Genomic DNA, 23,623 nt, shown 5'->3' with positions numbered 1-23,623 from the left:
CGGACGGTCTCTCTCTCCCCCCCCTCCCGTGCAGCTGCATACGGTCTCTCTCCCCCTCCCGTACAGCTGCCTACGGTCTCTCCCCCTCCCGTACAGCTGCCTACGGTCTCTCCCCCTTCTATTATTTTCCAGTCAGTCTCTCGCAGTTTAAAATGGCGGCGTTGAGCAGCGCCGAGTCCCCACCGTCCGTCTACAACGGAGACACCATGGACCGCGATCCGGCCGAGAGGGAGCGGGAGCGGGGACTGGACGACCTGGGCGCCGGGCTCGACTCCACCTGCTCGGTGGGGATACCTGAATGTCCGCAGGATGAAGAGGTAGGCACCCCGCTAGACGCAATAGGGGAAATCGGGGGGGTAGTGGAGCTGATCACGGGAAGAGACGGGGCTTGGGAGCGGAGGTAATTGGATGTAAATCTATCAGGAAACACCGGCTGTAATATGGATCGTGGGGGTGGGGGGGGGATGCATTGCAGGGGGGGTCGGGGGGGAGACGATGCACAAAGATGTTAATGCATTTTTTTTTTTTTTTAATCAAACACTGCGTCTCGCATCTCTCCCCAGTGTAGGTTTCCATCCCGCAACCCCCCTCCTCCCTCCCGACCCCCCCATTAAGCAGGACAAACCGATAGGAACACAAACGGATAAATAATATTGTCCTGCGGACGCAATGTTTATTCCAGGCCCTGCTTTTTATTTCATTCGCACTCCGCTTTATTTCCTCCAGTGCCCACTGCAGGCTGCAGCCACACACACACACACACACACACACACACACACACACACACACACACACACACACACACACACACACACACACACACACACACACACACACACACACACACACACACACACACACACACACACACACACCGTAGCAGCCTTGTCGTGCACAGCCTTCAACACACAGCCCTACCGCGGCACCCGGGCATTGGGCATGGGGCTCCGTCGTGTTGACATAGCCCGATGTATACCTCATCAAATACATCCATTTCCCGATCACCGAAGCACCCCCTAAAGTTGTGTTGTTTTTCTACTGGGATCGAGTGGCGACTCCTCCGGTCTCTGAGGGATGCTGTCATTACAACGGTGGTGGCTAACTCGAGTCGTGCTGCTCTTTTTGAACGCTAAGAATCAGCCTCGTTTTGCCCACTTTTACCTACATGAACCCAGGCGTTATTAGGGACCCCCCCCCAGCCCGACGCAAGAGTTCTCAATCCGACCGCCTGCGCTCTCCTCTGTGGTCGCACACGCAGACCATGAGATAGCATCGTCTATAAAAAAAAAATGGTTAGACCTGCGCATTATCAGTGTAGAACCGAAAAGGCCTCGTTGACTGACCATTCAATTTAGATTATTATTGTGCATGTTGGCACACAATGCACACCTCTGTGGCCAACACCATCTTCGGTTGCGATTCTGATGGCGAGATTCTTACATAATTGCTCGCGAATGGTAATGCTTGAGATCATTTCAAATGATTGAAAGCTATGAGAACTGTTTTTTTTTTTAATAGCTTTGAGTTGATACGTCCTTCCTTCTAGCCTTCTTGATTTCTTAAAAGACAAATTGTTGATTCAGGATGTGATGGGGTGCTTCTCCTGTGTCTCCTGTCTCACTTAAAGTTGTTCCATGTATATATGCACATCATAAGGCTGTCTACGACTGTAATACGAGACGAAACGTGTTCTGCAGCAGGTTCACAGATGGAGTTGTATGGCCTCTCCTTCTTGTGCTCCCTATCGACTCTAAATGAGTTCTGCTTACTTAGACCGTCTTCAATACAGTGTACGTTGTCATGGACTGTGGTTCACGTCCATACATTTACTGTAGATGGCGAACACAGATCTGTGGATTAAAAATAGTGTGGGTCTGTTTGGAGCAGATTTCAAAAAGTATATTTTCCCTTACTGTTCTGCCCCTACTCAAACAATTTGCAAGGCTGGTGGTCGTCTGAACCTGTTCTGACCGTAGGTCCAGCATTACTAGCTCATGCATACGCATTTACCGTCCTCTTCGTTACTGTCATCGTGACCAGGCTGTCAGGTCCCACAGGATCACACTCAATATTGATTAATATTTAAGGCGATGGGACTGGGGGTTCAAAGTAGGGTTCCCTAACCCCCCGGGGTCAATATTAGGACCCCGATATTGTCCCCGATATATTGGGATCCATCAATATAACAACGGTGACTTGCGCTACTATTCCATGTTTGAAAGGGTGTTATGAAACTTCCATCAGAGGTGGTTTGTGGTTATGATATGTAAAAGGGTGTTGCTACCCTGATTTTAGGCTACTGGTTTCTTTGGCTGTTGGGAGCAGAAGGCAGAAGCTAACCCATGCGTAGCTCCAACTGCGCTGTGCTCTGCGGACGCAGGCTACATCACATGCTAATTGTTTGTTTGCCTGTTTCTTTGGTAATATCGTAACCAGCCCTGCAACTTCCTGGAAATGCTAAGGGGTGTCAGCCAATTGGCAGTGAGGCAGGGGTGGAACAATTGACTGTTGTCATGCTTTAGGTTATGACATAACATTTATAATGGGAGTCTTTTTAAATGAGGTGTAAACTAGAGGGTCGGGCTTGATCTTGACGACCATTCAGCTGAATGAGACCAAGGAATGAACCTCTTTTTGGTCTAACTATGCTAACACAAAGCAGTTAATTTCTAGCTAGCTTGTAAATGCATTTCTTCCTCCCCATGTTTTGCAGTTGGTAAGGTTTTGATTCTCTTTGCAGATATGGAACATTAAACAGATGATAAAGCTGACTCAAGAGCATTTGGAGGCCCTGTTGGAGAAGTTTGGGGGCGAACACAATCCTCCGGCTATATACCTGGAGGTAAGGAAGAGATATGAATGTTGTCCGTTCTCGTTTCCCTTGTTTTATACCATATTGTCTCTCCGTATCGCCCAAAGCAACTGTATCAGTGATGGGGGTGTATCGATGTATTGATGTCAGATACTATTACCAAATACAAAGATTCAATAACAAGGTACATCTGAAATGTTAGACAGTGACTCGATGTAAGCAGTGATGTTAATGTATTAAGTTTACAGTTTAGTCCTCTAAACTGGATGGACCGTGTATTTCAAATTGGGAACATATTTTTCATGGCAAAATGTATGTAAATCCTATCTGATACATATAAGACAAACCTTAACCCATATACTTAGTTTGATTTCAAATTGTAATAAGTGTATAGTGATGGCAGCGTCACCCACAGTTTGGTCTGCACGCTAAGGCCGAAATGGCGAGTTTTACTAATAAGATGAATACATTGATTGTAATGTATTGAATGTATTAGTTATTAATGCTTAGTTGTGTAGCATCCTATCCAAGCTTTGTGGTATCCGGGGAATGGGTTAACCTAGTGATTGTTAGTGCTTGGCACTTGGTTCTATGAACATCCTTACTGCACCGACAGTGATTTATTGTTTCACTTTCTCACGACAAATGTACTTATTTTAAGTGGCTTTGGGTAAAAGCGTCTGCTAAATGCCCTAACTGTTAATGTACATGTATCCCTCCCCCCCCCCCCCTCCCCCCCCCCCCTCCCCCTCCTCCCTCCGGCCCCCATCCCCCCCCCCCCCAGGCCTATGAGGAGTACACCAGTAAGCTGGACGCCCTCCAGCAGCGGGAGCAGCAGCTGCTGGAGGGTACGGGCAGCGGCGGCGAGCTGTCCTGCTCCTCCCCCACGCCCGGCCTCCTGGACGCGCAGGTCGGGGGCGGCTGCCCGGGCGGGGGCATGTGCGGCGGCGGCGGCGGAGGCGGCCAGGGCTTCCCCTCGGCCCCCAACACGCTGGCGGTCCTCCAGGGCCCCATGGACCCCTCGCGGGCCAACCCGCGCTCGCCGCAGAAGCCCATCGTCCGCGTGTTCCTGCCCAACAAGCAGCGGACCGTGGTACGTTCGGATTCAGTTGTTATTATGGTTTGAATCTGGTGGGGTTCTGGATTCCTTTGACGTCGTTTAGATCACATTCAGTGTCGGCGTTGCGTTGTACCCCCCCCCCACCCCAAGATTGTTTGGGGGTTTAGGGTGTTGGTCTCACAAGGGACGGAACTAGAGACGGAAGACGCTACAACAGGTATCGTTGCTAAAAATGTGCGGAAACAATTAGTTCTGATTTGCAGCAACAAGGGAAAGGCTTTGGGGTTGCGCTCAATAGTGGGGCGTTGACGTGTGTGTGCGTGTGTGTGTGCGTGTGCGTGTGCGTGCTTAAAGACTGTCGTACCAACACATGTCTTGGGCTAAAAACCAAGGAGCTGGAGATCCTTCATTTCACCAATCTTGTGGACTGAGCCGAAATTCAAGAAAACTGTATTAAATAATGTGACGTCGCTCTTAACATCGATTATCAATGTTTCAATAAGCTCCCGCTCGCTTCGGGCTTCATTCATTGGCCACGTCGCCAGTGTGTTCCACTACGGTGGAGACTGGACAACGTCATTCCCTGTAAAGTGTAAAGGGTCGCAGGTGTGTTAGCGGCAGTTCTCGTCAACGTACCTCCGACGGTCTGGCACGTTGGGTCCAGGGTGTGGGACCACCAGCCCTCGTGACGTAGGGGGGGGGGGCTCTGGTGAGGTGGGGAGCATGAGACCGAGGTGTGGTGGAGGTGGAGCACAAACCTGAACGAGACGTGGTTGTTGTTAAAGGGCCAAACCCACTGAGGGGGGGGTCGGAAGAACGGGGGAAAAATATGATTACATTTTCGGTTGAGATTCTAAGCCTACCGACGGAGGCTAATTAACGTCAACATGCAGGTTTTTTTCAACCTCGAGACAGTATTGCATTGATTCGATTTGGATGTAGAACTTAAAACTAATAAACAGGATGTTTGTGATATTTTGGCCGACTTTGTAGAATAGGTAAATAGGAGGAGGCCACTAAGGTCGAAAGGGAAAACAAATGTTTCACAAAGTCTTTGGATTTTAGAACAACAGCTTTAGCTCTCAGAGAATCAAGAACACTTTATCATTCCATCGCTCGAGTTTTGCTCTGTGACAAATTAAAATGCGTGCGTGGCCGAGGGAAATGAAATGTAGGTGACCCTCTTTTCTTTGATTAGATATGCAGTGTTTGCTACAGACAGATGCCTTCAAATGAGCAAAGGCCTTGGAGAGAGATCTAACCTTGTCCGCTAAGGCCATGGCCCCTACCAGTGGCCCAGCTAGCTTCAGAAGCAAGAAGGCCCCTTAAGTAGACTTATGCCGATACTTCACTACAATACTTATTTGTGTTTTTTTTAAGGTTGTTTGATTCCAACTCCCTGCCTCATTCATTCTATAGATTAAATCTGAAGCCTACATGAATTTCCGCACCAAATCTCCTTCTAAAATAACGCATGGCCAATAGTGACATGATTATCCAAGCATTCGTCCACCCTGAAGTGCATGACAAAGGAAGAGAAGGAGAGTACAGGCTTAAGCTAATTAACATAGCTCATGGAAATATAGATGTACACTCACACAGAGGCTAACTTTACACGATGGCACACCGTCATTTTAAATTAGATTAAAGAAGGGGCATAACATCATCTATCTGCTAGCTGTCATCTTGTTTATCCAAGTACCTGCTCCAGAACGTGACGTCAGGTCAAGTTGTGCTAATTAGCACAACAGGCTACTGCGGTTGGCTAGCTCACTGCTTAAAACATCACTTTCAAACAGTGTTCCACTTCTGGAAATGTTAAATCATGGGTTCCAAGTTTTTCAGACACTTTTGTTTGCTTAATCCCGACAGACCTATTCGTGTAACGTTCATGTCCTAACGGATCTTTCGGCCTTCTCTCCCCCGTCTCTCCCCCGTCTCTCCCCCTTCTCTCCCCCTTCTCACCCCCGTCCCTCCCCCTTCTGTCCCCCTTGTGTGCAGGTCCCTGCCCGCTGTGGAATGACTCTGAGGGACTCGCTGAAGAAAGCCCTGATGATGCGCGGCCTCATCCCAGAATGCTGTGCGGTCTACAGGATGCAGGATGGGTGAGACCGTTGATGAATGAACAGTCCAGGAACAGAAGGGAAACGGTTGCACACAGACACAACGTGTACAACCGTTACATATACACAACACATACACTTACACAACGTGTACAACCGTTACATATACACAACACATACACGTACACAATGTGTACAACACATACACAATGTGTACCACCGTTACACATCTACACAACACTTACACAACGTGTACCACCATCACACAACACAAACAACAACATCTGTTGTTGCCTTTCTTCGGAGACCCCTCCGCTAATGCTCAACCCAATGCGGTTGCTGGTGGATTCAAACTCAAACCAGTGTATTAACAAAGTATTAGCCGGGAATATAGCCGAGTTCCGACTTTTAACCATAAGGCAATTCTTGGTGTGGTTTATGTTTAATTCGTCTTCAATGTTCCTTCTTGGAAAAATATGGCTTTTAAAAAGAATGTAAGTTAAATGAAGTGAATTCAATCTTGTCACATTTGTGTTCAGCGCATCCTCCATTGCGAGAGGCCGTCCTTAGCCCTGCTCAAATTCCCCACTTCCTGTTTCAGAGAGAAGAAGCCCATTGGCTGGGACACAGACATATCCTGGCTGACGGGGGAGGAGCTGCACGTGGAGGTGCTGGAGAACGTCCCGTTGACGACGCACAACTTCGTGAGTAACTCCCCGGCGACGGGCCCAGATTGAGAACAGGAGGAGGATTAGTGAAGCGCCTTCTTCAAGGGCTCCGGACCTACAGAGGGTGCTGTTTATTAGTAGCTCAGGAGGCAGAGCGGGTTGGCTGGTAACCTGAAGGTTGCTAGTTCGATCCCCGGCTCCTCCTAGCTGAGTGTCGAGGTGTCCCTGAGCAAGACGCCTCACCCTGACTGCTCCTGACCAGATGGCTGTCGCCCTGCGTGGCTGACACCGCCACGGTGTGTGAATGTGTGTATGAATGTGTGAATGTTAGGCCATAATTGTAAAGCGCTGTGGATAAAAGCGCTTTATAAATGCCGTCCATTTACCATCGTAAGCCATTTTAAAACCGGCCCTATGTTTACAACAGAAGGTAGGAAGCAGGAAGTTCCCGATTCCAAACCACTTGTATTTATTTATTTAAGGTCTATTTGAATAGCGACAGGAACATAGACAAGCGTGATCCAATGTTTGCATCATGGTGTTTCTAGCCAAAGCTAATTTACGAAACTGGTCCCTAGTGGGGCTCTTCGTTCAAAATAATACTACAGATTAACATTATTAAAAAGTGAGGAAACGAAATGAAAATGAAAAATAAAAGACATACAGAGAGAGCACATTGTAAAAATAAACAAAGTGTGCGAGCATGATTGTGGCTGAACATGCCATAATTTCTTCATCCCGCCTCAGGTGAGGAAGACGTTCTTCACGCTGGCCTTCTGCGACTTCTGCCGGAAGCTTCTGTTCCAGGGCTTCCGCTGCCAGACCTGCGGCTACAAGTTCCACCAGCGCTGCAGCACCGAGGTGCCGCTCATGTGCGTCAACTACGACCAGCTGGAGTAAGTCGCCGTCCGTCTGTCCGTCCGGCCGTCCGTCCGTCCCTCGTCTGTCAGTCGTCCGTCAACCGTCCCTTCCGTCAAGCCATCATCAATCCGTTATTCATCGTACATCGATCATCCATAAATCACATATCCATCCATCCATCCATCCATCCATCCTTCCATCCATCCATCCATCCATCCATCCATCCATCCATCCATCCATCCATCCATCCATCCATCCATCCATCCATCCATCCATCCATCCATCCAGCCATCCATCCATCCATCCATCCATCCATCCATCCATCCATCCATCCATCCATCCATCCATCCATCCATCCATCCATCCATCCATCCATCCATCCATCCAGCCATCCAGCCATCCCCAATCATGTTGAAGCTCTGTGGATTTCAGGTGGTTATGTTGGGTTGACAGTCTCGTGGTGTTCAACTCCCAACCAAGAAGGTTTCCGGGTTTGAACCCCAATGTCTGCAGTGTACCTTTTAAGACATCCCTGAGCACCCTACCTACTAATTAATAACATGCATCTTCAAAAAAGTGGATAAAAGTTATTTTTCTTTAAAATAGATTTAATATTTTGAATGGGAGTGTGTTTATCTGAGAGCTCTTAAAGCCTTGCTGTTGTTTGTCTCGTCGTCCCCATAGAAACAACAGTGGAAGTTGAGCACACTGCTTCTGCCCGCTGATAAGGAGACTTCCTGTTGTGTTAGAAAAACAATGAACGCCCCACAACCCGCCTTAACCATCACAGTTCATCGGCTGCTTCTGATCGGCTCAAATTAGGGATGTCACTTGCCAATCAAACTTCGCCAATCGATTTGAAACCATTGACGGGCCACTTGTCGAGGCCGTGTGTGTCATGATAAAGTCTGAGTTGTCACAACCTGCTTTAACGGGGTCTCTTCCTCCACTCTCCTCCTCCTCCTCCTCCTCCTCCTCCTCTCCCTCCTCCTCCTCCGCCCCCTCCTCCTCCTCCTCCTCCTCCTCCTCCTCCTCCTCCTCCTCCTCCTCCTCCTCCTTCACCTGTTCCTCCCCCTCCCCCTCCCCCTCCCCTTCCTCCTCCTCCTCCTCCTCCTCTTCCCCCTCCTCCTCCTCCTCCTCCTCCTCAGCCTGCTGCTGGTGTCCAAGTTCTTCGAGCACCACCCCCTCACCCAGGAGGAGGAGGGCCCCACCCCCATGTCTGAGGTCTACCCGTCGCTACCCCCCTCCGACTCCACCGGGTAAGGCCCCGCCCCCGCTGACTGACACTCTGAGGGTCCTGAGGCTCCCGTCTGGGATCGATGAAGATCCATCTTGTCTTATGTTGTTGTAGAGAATGCACTGTAAATGAATTCACGTAATTAATATATTTGATAAAATATGAATGTTGGCAATAATTAGTTTAAACGTAATGTGATGCATTCGAAACAAATGAATCTGTCTGTCTGTCTGTCTGTCTGTCTGTCTGTCTGTCTGTCTTTCTTTCTTCTCTCTCTCTCTCTCTCTCTCTCTCTCTCTCTCTCTCTCTCTCTCTCTCTCTCTCTCTCTCTCTCTCTCTCTCTCTCTCTCTCTCTCTCTCTCTCTCTCTCTCTCTCTCTTTGCCACGCCAGTGTCTCCCCGTCCAAGTCCATCCCCATCCCACAGAACTTCCGGCCCAGTGAGGAGGACCACCGGAACCAGTTCGGCCAGCGGGACCGCTCCTCCTCGGCCCCCAACGTCCACATCAACACCATCGAGCCCGTCAACATCGACGTGAGTCGCTGTACCACTTGTAGCGTTCCCGTTTGTTTGGTGGGATGGCGTAGTGTCATTGGCTAGATTGTAAGCTAGCATTAGCCTCTTGAGCAAACCAGCTCGAAAACAAACAACCATTTTTGTTGTCGAGTCTTACGGTCCGCTTCACTGAACTCGGTCTACTCTCAGAACTACGATGGGGAAGGTTTATACTATGACCAAAAGGGGGCTTGCCTCCGCGAAATGCCGCAAGAAAGCTGGGAGATTTACACCTGACGATGGAAGGTGTAAATCCATTTGTAGGGCAAACCAAACAAATGGATGGCATTAGTTTCAGCATTATGGCAGGACCATGATGAAGGCATACAAAAATACATCATCGCAAACACTGAATTACTTATGCTGTTACAATAATAACATAATTAAAAAGTCACCATAGTATTTATAATTAAAAAATAGAAGCAAAAACGTCAAAACAACAAAACTGCAGTCAATTGTCATTCAAGAGTCTGCACATATATGGGATTGGAGATCTTCTGTGTCTTGGGAAGGACAGTTTTCTAGCATTTCTCCTTGTTCGAGCTGTCAGTGTTTCTCTAAGAGGAGGAAGTCAGTTTAGTTAAGACTAAAGGCTTAGTTATGGTTCCACGTTGACACAACACAAGGGGGTTTACGGACCCATCACGTCCTTGTGTACCCTCCAAAAATGTTAACCTTGCGTCGAGGTGACGCAAGGTTAACAGAACAAAAACAGGTTCGCGACTGCGTCGAAGCGAGTGCGTGGTCATTGCATTGCGTCAACGTTGAACCATAGACGAGCGAAAACGTGTTGTTGACTTGTTTTGTTTTCCCGTCTGTTTCTCTGCTTCAGGACCTGATCCGAGATCAAGGTTTGCCGAGGTCAGATGGAGGTAAGTGTTTACATTTTATTTCTATTTTTTTGTATTCTTTATTTTATTTCGGGCATTTCGTTTTTTTCCGACCATCCCTGTGTCTATGTGTCAAAGTTATGTTCTTTTTTTTTCGGTTTGTTTATTTATGTTTTCTCTGTGTCTGCTAATGGCCCTTAAAGTTCAGTTGGTTCTGTTTCTGAAGAAATATATAAATATATATATATAGATAAATATATCCTGGGTCCGTGTGTAAGCGTCCTCTCACGTGGCAGATAAAGGCCACAAATCCTGGATTTGATCTACTTTGCGGAGCTCAGGCCTGGGTGGGATGGCGGCGAATGAGAGCTGCGCTTTCTTACAGAAGAGAAAAGCTCTCCATAGATATTAGATGTTATCGCCTCAAAGTTATTAGTCGAAGCCCCAACCACTTTGCGGAGATTGCAAAACGGAGTAGATTGCAAACATTCTGGGATGCAAAAAGGTCAAAGATAACAGGAAAGTTTAACTAATATGAATACGATGTTGGCAATGAAAAATGTGTCCGATGTTGATAAAGAAAAGTACAAATCTAAAACTGATTATGATCACCATTTCATGATGAAATTCGACACTTGTTTTATATAATAATACATACAACTGCATAGAGGTCTAAGGGGTGAATCAAACATTTGGCTGGCACTCACTATACCGTTAATGCAAGTAGCTCACTATAACGCTAATGCTAGTTATAATGCTACGGTGTGTAGCTTGTTATACTGCTAAGACATATGGGTGCTAAACCCCTATAGCATGAAGCTGGCTATAGCACTAATTTAAGCATTTAGTTTGTTTACCGCTATGACGTATGGCTGCTAAGGCGTTTAGCTCGTATACCGCTATGATGTATGGCGGCTATAGAGCTAAGGTGTTTAAGCTAACATACCATTACGACGTATGGCTGATATAGTGCTAAGGCGTTTAGCTGATACACAGCTAAAGGGTACGGGTGCTAAGGCGTTTAGCTTGTTTACCGCTACGAGGTATGGCTGCTAAGGCATGTAGCTTCTACACCGCTACGGCATACGGATGTTAAGGCGTTTAGCTTGTATACCGCTACGAGGTATGGCTGCTAAGGCATGTAGCTTCTACACCGCTACGGCCTACGGATGCTAAGGCGTGCAGCTTCTAAGGCGTACGGATGCTAAGGCGTTTAGCTTGTATACCGCCACGGCGTACGGATGCTAAGGCGTGTAGCTTCTAAGGCGTACGGATGCTAAGTCGTTTAGCTTGTATACCGCTACGAGGTATGGCTGCTAAGGCATGTAGCTTCTACGGCGTCGGGGTGCTAAGCCGCGTCGTGCGCGTACGGGCGAGGCGCGGTAGTGAGCGCCGGGATTGGGGTTTGGGGTTTGGGGGGTTGAGTCGCTGGGCTTCAGGGCCGGTGATCCTGTGTGTGTCTCTCTCTCGTCCCTCCTGCAGCCCCCCCGACCCACCCCGCACGCCCCTTGAGGAAGCACCGAACGCGGACCTCGAGCCCCCTCCTAAACTCCTACCCCAATGACATAGTGTTTGATTTTGAGACCGAGCCCCTGTGCCGAGGTAGCTAGGCCTCTCGTCTGTGTGTGGGTGTGGGGCTGTTCGTTGTGTTAGGTCTGTGTTCGTTTGGGTTGTGTTTATGTGTGTGTGTGTTTGTGTGCTTCTCACCCCTCGACCCCCCTGCCCCTCACAAACCTCCCTGTGATGGCGTGTTGTGCACATCCACCACCACTGTGTGTGTCGTTGTGGGTCTGTCGATGCAACGCACACACGCGAGCCTGCTCGTCCGATTATTATTGTGTTTTTGCTGGTGATCCTGCATGGGAGTTTGACTTCTGAGCATCTTTTATTATTTCTCTTTTTAAGATCAGTTGTTACTTTTACCAGCAGCAATTCCTCGCTAATTCCCTTTCAGTTTTTTAGGAGAAATATTGATCAGCCAATAAAAGCTGTGAGGGAAGAAGATGTCTCTCCTAGGCCGGCTGTTATCCTAGTGTTGGCAGCAGCACCCGCTAGTGGTCAAAACGGGTATTACACGTGTCACCCCATGAGGTTAGCTTCCATACTGTTGTTGCTCCAAAATACATCCAGGAACCATGAACACAGTCGTCACATCAGACGCAAATCAGGAATCAAATTTAGTAACACTAGGGGCACTTTCTGAAATGTGTTGCTTGGGTTTGGACTCTTTTTTGACAGTTATTAGCGTGGGGCTACGTTGGCGACCCCGAGTTAGCGAACGCATCCTAGCCTTGATGGGCGACGCCGTCACCACACTCCTCACTGCATGTGCCGTGTGACTCTCACCTCACCAAACCAAACGCAGTAGGAGCCCCGTGCCCCCCGCCCCCCCCACACCTCCACCTTCCCGCTCTTTATACTCCGTCCTATTCATTTGGTTTTCCCGCCACCGCCTCTTGATTTCAATAAATGTACCCTTCCTCTCGTGCCTTGACCTTATTTCGTTTATTTAAAGAATGTTCTACAACCCCGCCCTCCTCCCCTCCTCCCTCATCACCCCCCCCTCCCCCACCCCCCCTTCCCAGGATCCACGGCGGGGCTGTCGGCCACGCCCCCTGCCTCCCTGCCCGGCTCGCTGAGCAGCGTGAAGATGCCCCAGAAGTCGCCGTGTCCGCAGCGGGAGCGCAAGTCTTCGTCCTCCTCGGAGGACCGCAATAAGATGGTGAGCGCGCCGCAGCGGCGTTCGCTCATCGGGGATCGGACGATGTTTTTTCCCCGAAAAACATCGGCCGTTGTGTTGACTTTGAACCCGACGAGTCTATATGTTTTTTTTATATACATGTAATGGATGTAGTGGTAGAATATGAAGGAATAGGAAATAATAATTGTGTGATTATTTTTCGTTATCGTTTAAAACTTTATGGTTTTATGTTGAACGCACTGAAACGGTGATTCCGCTAATGGTGCACGGCGACATGTGCACCGACGCAAGCAGTAGAAACGTGCTAGTAAACAAGTTAATCACAATTTTCTTTTATTTGAGGTACACACACACACCGGGCCGGCGCTCGGCATAGGCGACCTAGACGACCGCCTAGGGCGGCAAATGCGTTGGGGGCGCCCTCTTGTGGCGCCCCTTAATTAGTCAATTAAAATATACGAAACAAACGGAGAAGGGAGGGGGCGCGGGGGCAATCGCCAGGGCGCCCCGAAACCGCCACCGTAGTACGCAGGGCAATGCAACAACCACACACACACTCACACTCCAAGACAAACACTCACACACACAAACATTACTATACGGGTACGCTAGGCGTCCCGGGCTAGCTAGCGCCACTAGCGTGTGACACGGACCACGAGTGTCCTTCTGTCTAACTGGGCGTCTCTCTCTCTGCCCTCGTCCAGAAAACTTTGGGGCGGCGGGACTCCAGCGACGACTGGGAGATCCCCGAGGGGCAGATCACTCTGGGCCAGAGGATCGGCTCGGGGTCCTTTGGAACCGTCTTCAAGGGGAAGTGGCACGGTAGGCCTCACCACGCTCACTGATCGCTCCAGCGACCTTTCACTTCCTGTTGGTTCCTACTTAGGTTGGATTCTACTCGTTATTAAAGGGGATGTATCATACCACCGGGTGTGAGTGTGTTTTAGCCGTGACAAGCCGTTTTGAAAATCACCCTCTTCTGACATCACACGTGGGCGTGTCCACCCAGATGTGTGCTGGGTAGATCAGTCTACCAGCCTACCCAGTGGATCGTAGCAAACGTTGCTCATTTATCCGTCGTACATCTAGGTGGACACGCCCACTTGTGATGTCAGAGGTGGCAGATTTTCAAAACAGCTTGTAACGGCTAATCACACTCACACCTGGTGATATAATATGTCACCTTTTTAAAAGGGAAAATATTTGTTGGTAAACAAAGGTGTTGCTCATTCAATATGTTCACTGTCCTCCCCCCACGATTTGTTTAGATTATAATTCTCCTGATAATATTCATAATATAACTACCATATCAAATAGCAGAAAACATGCACTGAACCAATGTTTGTCCAAAGTCTTTTTGCAGTCACCTCAGTAGTGACAGAAGCACTGATGCTCGTCCTATCTGCGTTCCTCATGCTAGCGCAGGTTCAACTGGGTAACAGTCAGTGTTGCGAGCTTGCATTGCCTGCTATCAGACCAATCTGAGTTCTCTTCATTGGTTGGTGGGGGATTGAACTTCTTGCTTGGTCACATGACATCCTGACATCCTCTGATAAGCAGAGTCGTCGGCCGACATATTTCTCAGTGGCTGGCTCGTTTTGAAACTGGTTTAGTTTCATCCCAAGCCAGAGTACAGTTTATGAAGTGTATATTGTTGTATTCAAGCCACATTGCACTGGAACCAGAACTGCATTTAAAGTTGGTGAAACATTTAAGTCAAACTCCTGAGTAGGGGGGGGGGGGGGGAGAGACATGTTGTTGTACATCTCTCACCGAGCAGCAAAACGCTATCATAACTTATTGATGAACAATCAATCTGAAATAGAATAAATAGTCTCTCTGTCTCACCTCTCTCTTTATGGACCTTTCTTTCTTTTCTTCTCTGTCTGTCTGTCTGTCTGTCTGTCTGTCTGTCTGTCTGTCTGTCTGTCTGTCTGTCTGTCTGTCTGTCTGTCTGTCTGTCTGTCTGTCTGTCTGTCTCTCTGCCTCCCTCCCTCCCTCCCTCCCTCCCTCCCTCCCTCCCCCTCCCTCTCTCTCTCTCTCTCCCACAGGTGACGTGGCGGTCAAGATGTTGAACGTCACCGCCCCGACGCCTCAGCAGCTCCAGGCCTTCAAGAATGAAGTGGGCGTCCTCAGGTAGGGGGAGGGGTCTCATAATAATAATAATAAATTAGATTTACGAAGTGCCTTTCAAAACTCAAGGACGCTTTACAACATGGGCTGGAACATAGAAAACAAACAACAATAAGTTCCAGAGGGTGGGGGCTGCCCCACAGAATGCTCGCTATCCATATGTTCAGAGCCAGGTGCGGGGGTCAGAGAGCAATCTCCTCAACCGACATTGGACCCACTGTCCTCAATGCGTAGTTAACCAGAGAAGAAGCCTCAACCAGCTCACGAATCTGCTTCAGACAGTCAGTGGACCTTTCACAGGAAGTGCTTCGGAGATTGTTTGGATTAGGTCGCTGTTTGTTGACTCGGGTAATCAACAAGTCGACGTTGTTGTTTCCACATTGCTCTTTCCCCTCCTACTCGCCCACTAACTGGTCATCTCCTCGCGGGTACAGTGAACGAGGGCGTAGGAAAGTATTGGAATGCAGCCTGCAGAGACATGAGCCATGTTATCTTTTTAACATTTAAACTGGGTTAGGCAATTTCGGAGAGAGTCGACCCAGAGAGAGCTTGATTCTGAAAGTTTCCAACTGAAAAAGTCCCACCCCTCAACTCAGGCCCCCCTCCAAAGCCACGCCCCCAAAAACACATGACTAGCTGGTTAGCTAGCTAGCTTTAGCAATGCGTCAGCCTAGCCTTGCGGAAGACTCTGGTCAGTGAGTGCACACGGGTAGCTAGATAGTAAGGCAGACACAGACAGGCGTGCCATCCAATCATTTAAAGAGAAATTCAACAAAAGTAACAAAAATGCATTGAAAAAAAATCTCCTACCCCAGCTTTAATCTCTCTCTCTCTGTCTCTGTCTCTGTCTCTGTCTCTGTCTCTGTCTCTGTCTCTGTCTCTGTCTCTGTCTGTGTGTGTATGTGTGTCTTCCTCTCTCTCTCTGTCTCTCTCTCTCCCTCCCTCCCTCTCCATGTCGTTGGACCCCCCCCTCCCCAACAGGAAAACGCGTCACGTGAACATCCTGCTGTTCATGGGCTACACCACCAAGCCGCAGTTGGCCATCGTGACCCAGTGGTGCGAGGGCAGCAGCCTCTACCACCACCTGCACATCATCGAGACCAAGTTCGAGATGATCAAGCTCATAGACATCGCCCGGCAGACTGCCCAGGGCATGGAGTGAGTCGCACGCACACACACACATGTGGACACACATGTGGACACACACGTGGACACACACACATGTACATACATACACGCACACAGACGTGCACACACGTGGACACTCACGCACACATGTACACGCACTCGAGCAAACACGCACGCACGCATGTGCAAGCGCATGCTAAATTATTCCTGTCCTTATATTTACCGGCAAATCATTGTTAGAGACATCATTGTTTTCTTACGGGCACAATGTCATAATTTGAACAACGTGTATTCACCAGTTTAACAATGTGTTTGTTGTGTCTGTTCTAGCTACCTTCATGCCAAGTCCATCATCCATAGAGACCTGAAGAGCAACAGTATCCTATTTTCAAAACTCTACTCAAGGGAGTCGAGCGGCGGGTCCGATCCATACTGGCTGCCCCCGGCGGTTTGAATGCGCCCTGCAGAGAAGGGTCTGTAGAGGACCAATACATTTCCTCCTGAGTCCGATCCGCTTTTACGGGAGCCAATCACCAAGCTGGCTTTTCCCCCCCGGCGCGCTGTTGGCTGGTTCAACGCAATGACGACAGGGAAGCGACGGCAGGCAGACAATTGCGTAAATAGTCAGTTGAACTAGGCCCGTTGATCACGCCTCTTGTGCTGAAGAAAATGACAGCAGCCTCCCCAGACCAAGCTCAATCTACGATTGAGCTTGGTCTGGCAATAGCTAGGCTAGGTCAAATCTGTCTTCCACAGATCTCTGTGTGACTGTACAAGGCCGTGCTTGGCTGGCCTCAGCACAGTGGAGCCGGTGGTGGTGTTAGACCATGGGGCCGATATGGAGACAGACTGTCTGTCTGTCTGTCTGTCTGTCCGATCCGCTGAACCGTCCTGATCTCTCCGTCTCCTCGTTGCACTTAGTGATCGGTGTGCGACTCGGTCCAGAAGTAATGGATTCTTTGTGGTTCGTTCTTGCGTCTCAGTCTTTCACCGCAGGGTTCTAGGAAGGGGTGCGGGGACGTTTCTCGCTCTGATGATTAAGTCTGAGATGTTAGGAAGTATTGTGAGGACAGGATGCACATTCGGGCGCCAGAAGGAGACGACATAGTGGAGACATGGGTGGAACGAGGCGTGGTTTCCTTGACCGCCCCTCCCTCTCCCAGACATCTTCCTGCACGAGGACCTGACGGTGAAGATCGGGGACTTCGGTCTGGCCACAGTGAAGTCCCGCTGGAGCGGCTCGCATCAGTTTGAGCAGCTCTCTGGCTCCATCTTGTGGATGGTAAGTGAAAGAGCTCGCTAAGTGGCTGATTTATGAGCCACTTATTACAAGTATGGAGAGGAAATTAAAAATGTCATCTTTTGCTTTTGAATGTGACGAAATGGAACTGCTTGATGTCATTTTAGGATATTTAATATTTAATATTAATAAAAAAAAAAAAAAAATACCAATACATTTTACATTACAAAAAGCATTACTTAGGCCTACATTATATACAGGTTGAAAAGGGATTAATAAAGTTGAATCCTCCCACATGAAGTTGCCGGTCACATGCCCTAGCACCTATTGCTAAACGGCATATTGTTCTTAAAGGTGATAGATTACACCATCAGGTGAGAGTGTGATTGGCCTTTACAAGCTGTTTTGAAAATCTGCCTCTTCTGACATCACAATAGGGCGTGTCCACCTAGATGTGACCAACTGGTGCTATAATATGTCACCTTTAAACTACCCCCCCCCCCCCCCTCTCCCCGCTAGGCTCCGGAGGTGATCCGGCTGCAGGACAAGAACCCGTACAGCTTCCAGTCCGACGTGTACGCCTTCGGCATCGTGCTGTACGAGCTCATGTCCGGCGTGCTGCCCTATTCCAACATCAACAACCGAGACCAGGTAGGAGGCGTCGCCACGGCGACCGCCGCACTCGGCTTCGGTTGACCTCGTCGATGTTGAGCTTTCACCGATAAACTTTTCGATATATCGGAAAGTAGTGACGTGCGATCGAATGCGAGATCTCGTGCGTCTCATAGTATTGTGTCTTTTCGACTAAAACGGGTGCGTTGCGGAACAAAATAAATACAATTGGTTATGATTTGAGGGATTGTCTGGGGAAGCACAGCAGCTAGTTGTGTGTTGGCCTTTTATGTGAGGGGGGGGGGGGGGGGAGGCTCCTATATTAGTGGTAGAAATATTGGTATTGAGAGATGTAGATTTGATTATACATTTGGATGTGAAATAACTAATCAGTTTGGCTTTTACTTTGAAAAACAATACGTGGAAAATGACCCCCCGCCCCCCCCCCCCCCCCTCCCCCCCAGATCATCTTCATGGTGGGCCGGGGTTACCTCGCCCCCGACCTCAGCAAGGTGAGGAGTAACTGTCCCAAGGCGATGAAGAGGCTGATGGTGGACTGCCTGAAGAAGAAGAGGGAGGAACGGCCCCTCTTCCCCCAGGTGAGGAGCCCGTCGTCACGCCACAGGTCAAACCCGCCCTCCAGGGGTTTGTGTTCCATGGTGTCACTCGCGACTAGCTTCGGAGGCATTCCTGTTCTCTGTTGTTTGATTAATGATCATTTGTCGTTCAAACTTGCTAAGGCTCTGATCAATTGTCCACGCCATTCTTGATCAATTCCACCAATGAATGGAAGCTTACCTTGTACTAATTGTAGGGCTCAGGAATGTTTGACTTCCAGCAAAAAGCTACCATGTTCAACGCCCGTTGCACCTGTACTAATACAAACTCTAGACACCGTGTAGTGTAGTCGACTAACTGACCAGAACATTCTGCTGTTACCGAAGTGTCAAATTCAACATATACACACACACACACACATGTGGACACTCACGCACACATGTACACACACATGAACACATACATGAACACACACACGCACGCACGCACGCTTACGTGTGGACACTCACGCACACATGTACACACACATGTACACACACACAAACACACACGCATACGTGTGGACACTCACGCACACATGTACACACACATGTACACACACATGTACACACACATGTACACACACACAAACACACGCGCGCGCACGCACGTATACGTGTGGACACTCACGCACACATGTACACACACACACACACACACACACACACACACACACACACACACACACACACACACACACACACACACACACACACACACACACACACACACGTGGACACGCACATTCAACATCGAATAACGACGGACAGTAACTTGAACAGAAAGAAAACATGGGAAGAAGTGCGCCTAAAAGTGATCCGACCGCTGAGCGTTTGTGTCTGTTGCGTCCGCTCAGATCCTGGCGTCCATCGAGCTTCTGGCGCGCTCCTTACCCAAGATCCACCGCAGCGCCTCGGAGCCCTCCCTGAACCGCGCCGGCTTCCAGACGGAGGACTTCAGCCTCTACGCCTGCGCCTCGCCCAAGACCCCCATCCAGGCCGGTGGATACGGTGAGACAGACAGACAGAGAGGCAGACAGAGAGGCAGACAGAGAGGCAGACAGAGAGGCAGACAGAGAGGCAGACAGAGAGGCAGACAGAGAGGCAGACAGAGAGGCAGACAGAGTGGCAGACAGAGTGGCAGACAGACAGACAGACAGACAGACAGACAGACAGACAGACAGACAGACAGACAGACAGACAGACAGACAGACAGACAGACAGACACACACACACACACAGATATGCACACGCACACACACGTATGCACAGGCTCACAGACAGACAGTCAGACAGACAGACACTAAATGCTGCATGGAAAATTATGTTTTTGGCACTAGCATCTTTAGCAGATGATCATCACTAGATTTGCTACACGTGAGAGAGAAAGGAAGGAGAAAATAATCAATGATGTTGCTGAAAGCAATGAGGGGGTCTTTCATTGAAGAGCACCTTTTTTGTAAATGTTGCGGGATTTGTTTTTTAATGTTGGATCGTTTGTGCCGCTGACATCTTTAAAGTTCTGCTGTGGCAGCACCTGAATGGTTCTAGTTTAACGTCTGGCCTTGTGTCAATGTTTTTATCTCACAGGGGAGTTCTCTGCGTTTAAATAAGTGCTGCAGGCCCTTACGAGTCCGTTCCCTTATCAACGACTGCTTCGGAAGAAGAAGAGAAAAAAAAAAAGTCTTGTGTTCCAACGCTGGATTCACTTCATCACGGTAAACGACAACAAAAAAAACGACAAAAAAAAAAAATACCACGTCCAAAAGAATGTGCGGTTTCTTCTTCTCTTCTTCTTCGACTTTAACCCCCGAAGAGCGTTCTGCCCATGGAAGCCCTCCCAGTCGACCTGGCGGCCGCACCAGACACACCAATGAAGAAGAAAGAGTGAGGGAGGAGGGGCGGTGGGCGGGGCTAACACTTGAATGACACAAGGAAGAGCGAATGAAGACGCAAAGATATCGAAACCAAACCTTTTTATTTTGTTTTCCCCCCGTTTACATAATTTTTCCGAGCGGAAGTGGACGCCGAAACTGGAGCGCCACTTCCTGCCTTCTGGAGGTGAGGGGGGGGGGGGGTCACGATGGCGGAGGACGTCGGGCCGGGTGGGGGGGGGGGGGGGGGGGGGACGTACCTCAGTCACTTCCTGTGGAGTGGGTCTAGACAGGAAGTAGACCCCTCCCTCCGTCCCACTACTGTAACCCAGCGCTGTCGTTTTCTAGATGTTTCCAGGCACTAGTCACGTTCCGGGCACCTGAAGAGAGCTAAAGAATATCGCAAGTGTTGAAGGATTTTACGTTTTTTTCCGAGAGATGAACGGTAGTGTCCTGAATATTTCATTTCTTTTTTTTTTTACACATTTTTTGTTGAAAGAGAAGAGGAGAGGGTAGCTTTTTTAATTGTCCACAAGGAAGGATTTTCAACTTCCTTCACTACCACCCTAAGTTGCGTTTTTATCAATTTCCATCAAGTTTTAAGAAACGCCATTTTGACCAAACTCCCGAAGTACGGTATTTTGCCATCCACTTTTTGTTTCGGTAAAATCCGAATTTTATGTTGAAACCACAAATCATATCGTAGAAAATGATGGTATGATTTTATCTATAAAAATATACATATTATCAGTTTCACTCCAGAGCATTTGGCAAGCGGACTGACCAGTGCCTGACAGAGTCGACACACTCCTCCTGCTCCAACCACTGATCACGGGGGTTTGGATGAAAAAAAAAAAACGACTTTTGTGTTTTTCGTTTTTTTGTATCCATGGTCACCGACCGAGTAAGAGGGGGTTCTGTTTTTTGCTGTGATTGCTGGACCCATGATTGCTGGACCTAAGATGCTGCTACTTTTCCCCAACACCCGGGCCTAATGTTGTAATTTATCACAAGTAGAGCATACTCGTGGCTTACACCCTCCACCCCCACCCTCCCCCCACCTAGCTTGGCTGCGTCGCCCGAATTCGAACGTTAACTGAGTTTTTTTCATTTTTTTTATACTATTATTATTTATACCCTGAATCCACCGCCTCTCCTCCCCTTCAACGCGGACACAAAGCCTAGGTGTTACTTTTTGTTTTGTTTCGGTGTTCCTGCACTCCGCTTGAAGAACAGCAGAAAAAAACTAGAAAGCTGACAGTTGCCATCGGCGACGTAAAATGGCCACAACTTGACCTGCTGAAGAATAAGAGACCGGGCCTTGAGAGGCAATGGGGTCGACACACACACACACACACACACACACACACACACACACACACACACACACACACACACACACACACACACACACACACACACACACACACACACACACACACACACACACACACACACACACACACACACACACACACACACACACACACACACACTTTTCCATTCCAACGTGTGTGGTAGGGTCAGCGAGAAAACAGGTTTCTTTCCTTTCGTTATCGGTTGCCTTTTTGTTTTCTGTCGACAGGCAGGCCTGCGGATACTGACTTTATTTATGAGTTTTATTTGTTGTTGTTTTTGTTCTTAAAATGCGCTTCGTTGATGTTGTCGTTGTTTTTTCTTTTGGCAATCACGTCTTTTCTTTCTGAGGCTCGTTTGGTCTTTGTGGCTCGTGTACTTGCACTTTGTAGAGATTGAAGCAAAATGAGTGAGTTGCCTTTTTTTTTATTGACAAATAAATTGTGACACAATGTTGTGATGATGAGTCGCTGACCCTTAAAAAAAAACATATTTCTCTCTCACGCGCGCGTCGTCCGAAGGAGCTGAACTGTGAATCTTCTGCTGCTAAGGCCAAAGTCTAGGAACACTTTTACAGTCAACCGTTTTTAAAAAATGTACGCCAACGCCAACGCCATCGCCATCGACCCTCCTTTTATAGAACGAAAAATACAAAAAATTCCCCCAGTTATCGTCGGTTGAGAACGGGTGACACCACATCTCTGTGGGGGGGGGGGTTGGGGGCGGGCTTTCCCCAAGGACCCTCTGTTATAGGACAGCTATGCCACACCGGACCGCTTGTGTCAAAACATCATCCAGTGCGCTCATAACGCGCACAAAACCGGACGCTTTTTTATTTATTTTTTCTGACGTGTAACGCCGCGTTCACACTGTACACGTCTGTCGACGGATGTCATTGACTTTGCATGGGGCGCTCTCGAAATGCATTGTGGGTCAAGCCGTTCCATCGGCTCCGTCTAGCTCGTCAAAAGGTTGAGAAATGTTCAACTTTTCATCAGATCGCGTTACCCATACGTCGGACACGCCCTGATTTTGTCTGAGATTAGTCCAAACTCTTAATAAAGATAAAAATATATTCAGTCTGGATCTGGACCACTTTGGCTTGAATTGAATTGAAAAGTGGTTTGAATTGTACAATAGAGTTTTTTTGCCTTAGTTTTTGTCACAAACTGCCACATTTCAACCGAACCAACAATTTGGTTTCAATGCCTCTTGGGGGCAGCGTGCTCAAAATGGCGGCCGAGCGTGTGGTTACTCTTTAACGGCTCATTGTGCGACCGCCATCTCGAGCCTCCCCATCTCCTTAGCATCAACGTTTTTTTGCGTGTATGTCGTTATGCCCAGCTTTACAATGTCACAATGAATCGTCACCCTACTTGGAAGGATTTTAGTACAACCCCATATCTCGCCTCACCTCTATCGATGTCTCACCTTCTCAAGGTTGAACGATGACCTCACCAAGGTCACAATGTGAACACCTCAAGGAAAAAAAAAAGCTTTTATTTTGAAGTGTCGTTTTTTTCTTTTTTCTCATCTATTTATTTTTGAAGGACATGTTACTGTTATTATAAGTTATTTGCCTACCTTGGGGGAGATGTTTTAAAATACGAATAACCCTTTTGCTCTGGGAGTTGCAGAAGACTTAAAAGAGTTGTTTTGTGTGGGGGGAGGGAGGGGTCTCCACGAAGCACCCCCACTTTATATGGGCTCCTTCTCACACAATATTCTGTATAATCTTTAGTGTTTGACTCCACTCACTCCTCCTCTTCCTACATTTAATTTTCATCCCTCCACATTTCCAACTGTCCTCTTTGCCTGCACCTTAAACCCAAACAATCCCAGTTCTTACCTGAAGAACTATCATTTAAAAAAGAAATGGGAGCTTTTTTCACCTGTAT

The 23,623-nt window shown here is 48.4% G+C and overlaps 1 protein-coding gene across 2 annotated transcripts; it reads left to right on the top strand.

Moving 5' to 3' along the window:
* braf (B-Raf proto-oncogene, serine/threonine kinase) lies at window positions 1-20,528 on the top strand. Of its 2 annotated transcripts, XM_056589600.1 has the most exons (20): window positions 1-317; window positions 2,741-2,842; window positions 3,597-3,905; window positions 5,874-5,977; window positions 6,537-6,639; window positions 7,351-7,499; window positions 8,613-8,723; window positions 9,093-9,234; window positions 10,088-10,127; window positions 11,568-11,687; window positions 12,671-12,807; window positions 13,491-13,608; window positions 14,838-14,922; window positions 15,901-16,077; window positions 16,378-16,424; window positions 17,211-17,329; window positions 17,807-17,938; window positions 18,364-18,498; window positions 19,353-19,506; window positions 20,086-20,528. In XM_056589600.1, the coding sequence occupies exons 1-20, from the start codon at window positions 153-155 to the stop codon at window positions 20,106-20,108; spliced, it is 2,472 nt and encodes an 823-aa protein (XP_056445575.1). In that variant the 5' UTR covers window positions 1-152; the 3' UTR covers window positions 20,109-20,528. The 2 variants fall into 2 exon arrangements, with proteins under 2 accessions (XP_056445575.1, XP_056445574.1); XM_056589599.1 differs by lacking the exon at window positions 11,568-11,687 and having other exon boundaries at window positions 56-317.
* The last annotated feature ends 3,095 nt before the right edge of the window (window positions 20,529-23,623 follow it).

This window comes from Gadus chalcogrammus, chromosome 4, assembly GCF_026213295.1.
Source record: "Gadus chalcogrammus isolate NIFS_2021 chromosome 4, NIFS_Gcha_1.0, whole genome shotgun sequence".
Taxonomy (NCBI): Eukaryota; Metazoa; Chordata; class Actinopteri; order Gadiformes; family Gadidae; genus Gadus; species Gadus chalcogrammus.
The sequence above is the reverse complement of the archived record's forward strand: the minus strand, read 5'-3'. Positions and strand labels throughout refer to the sequence as shown.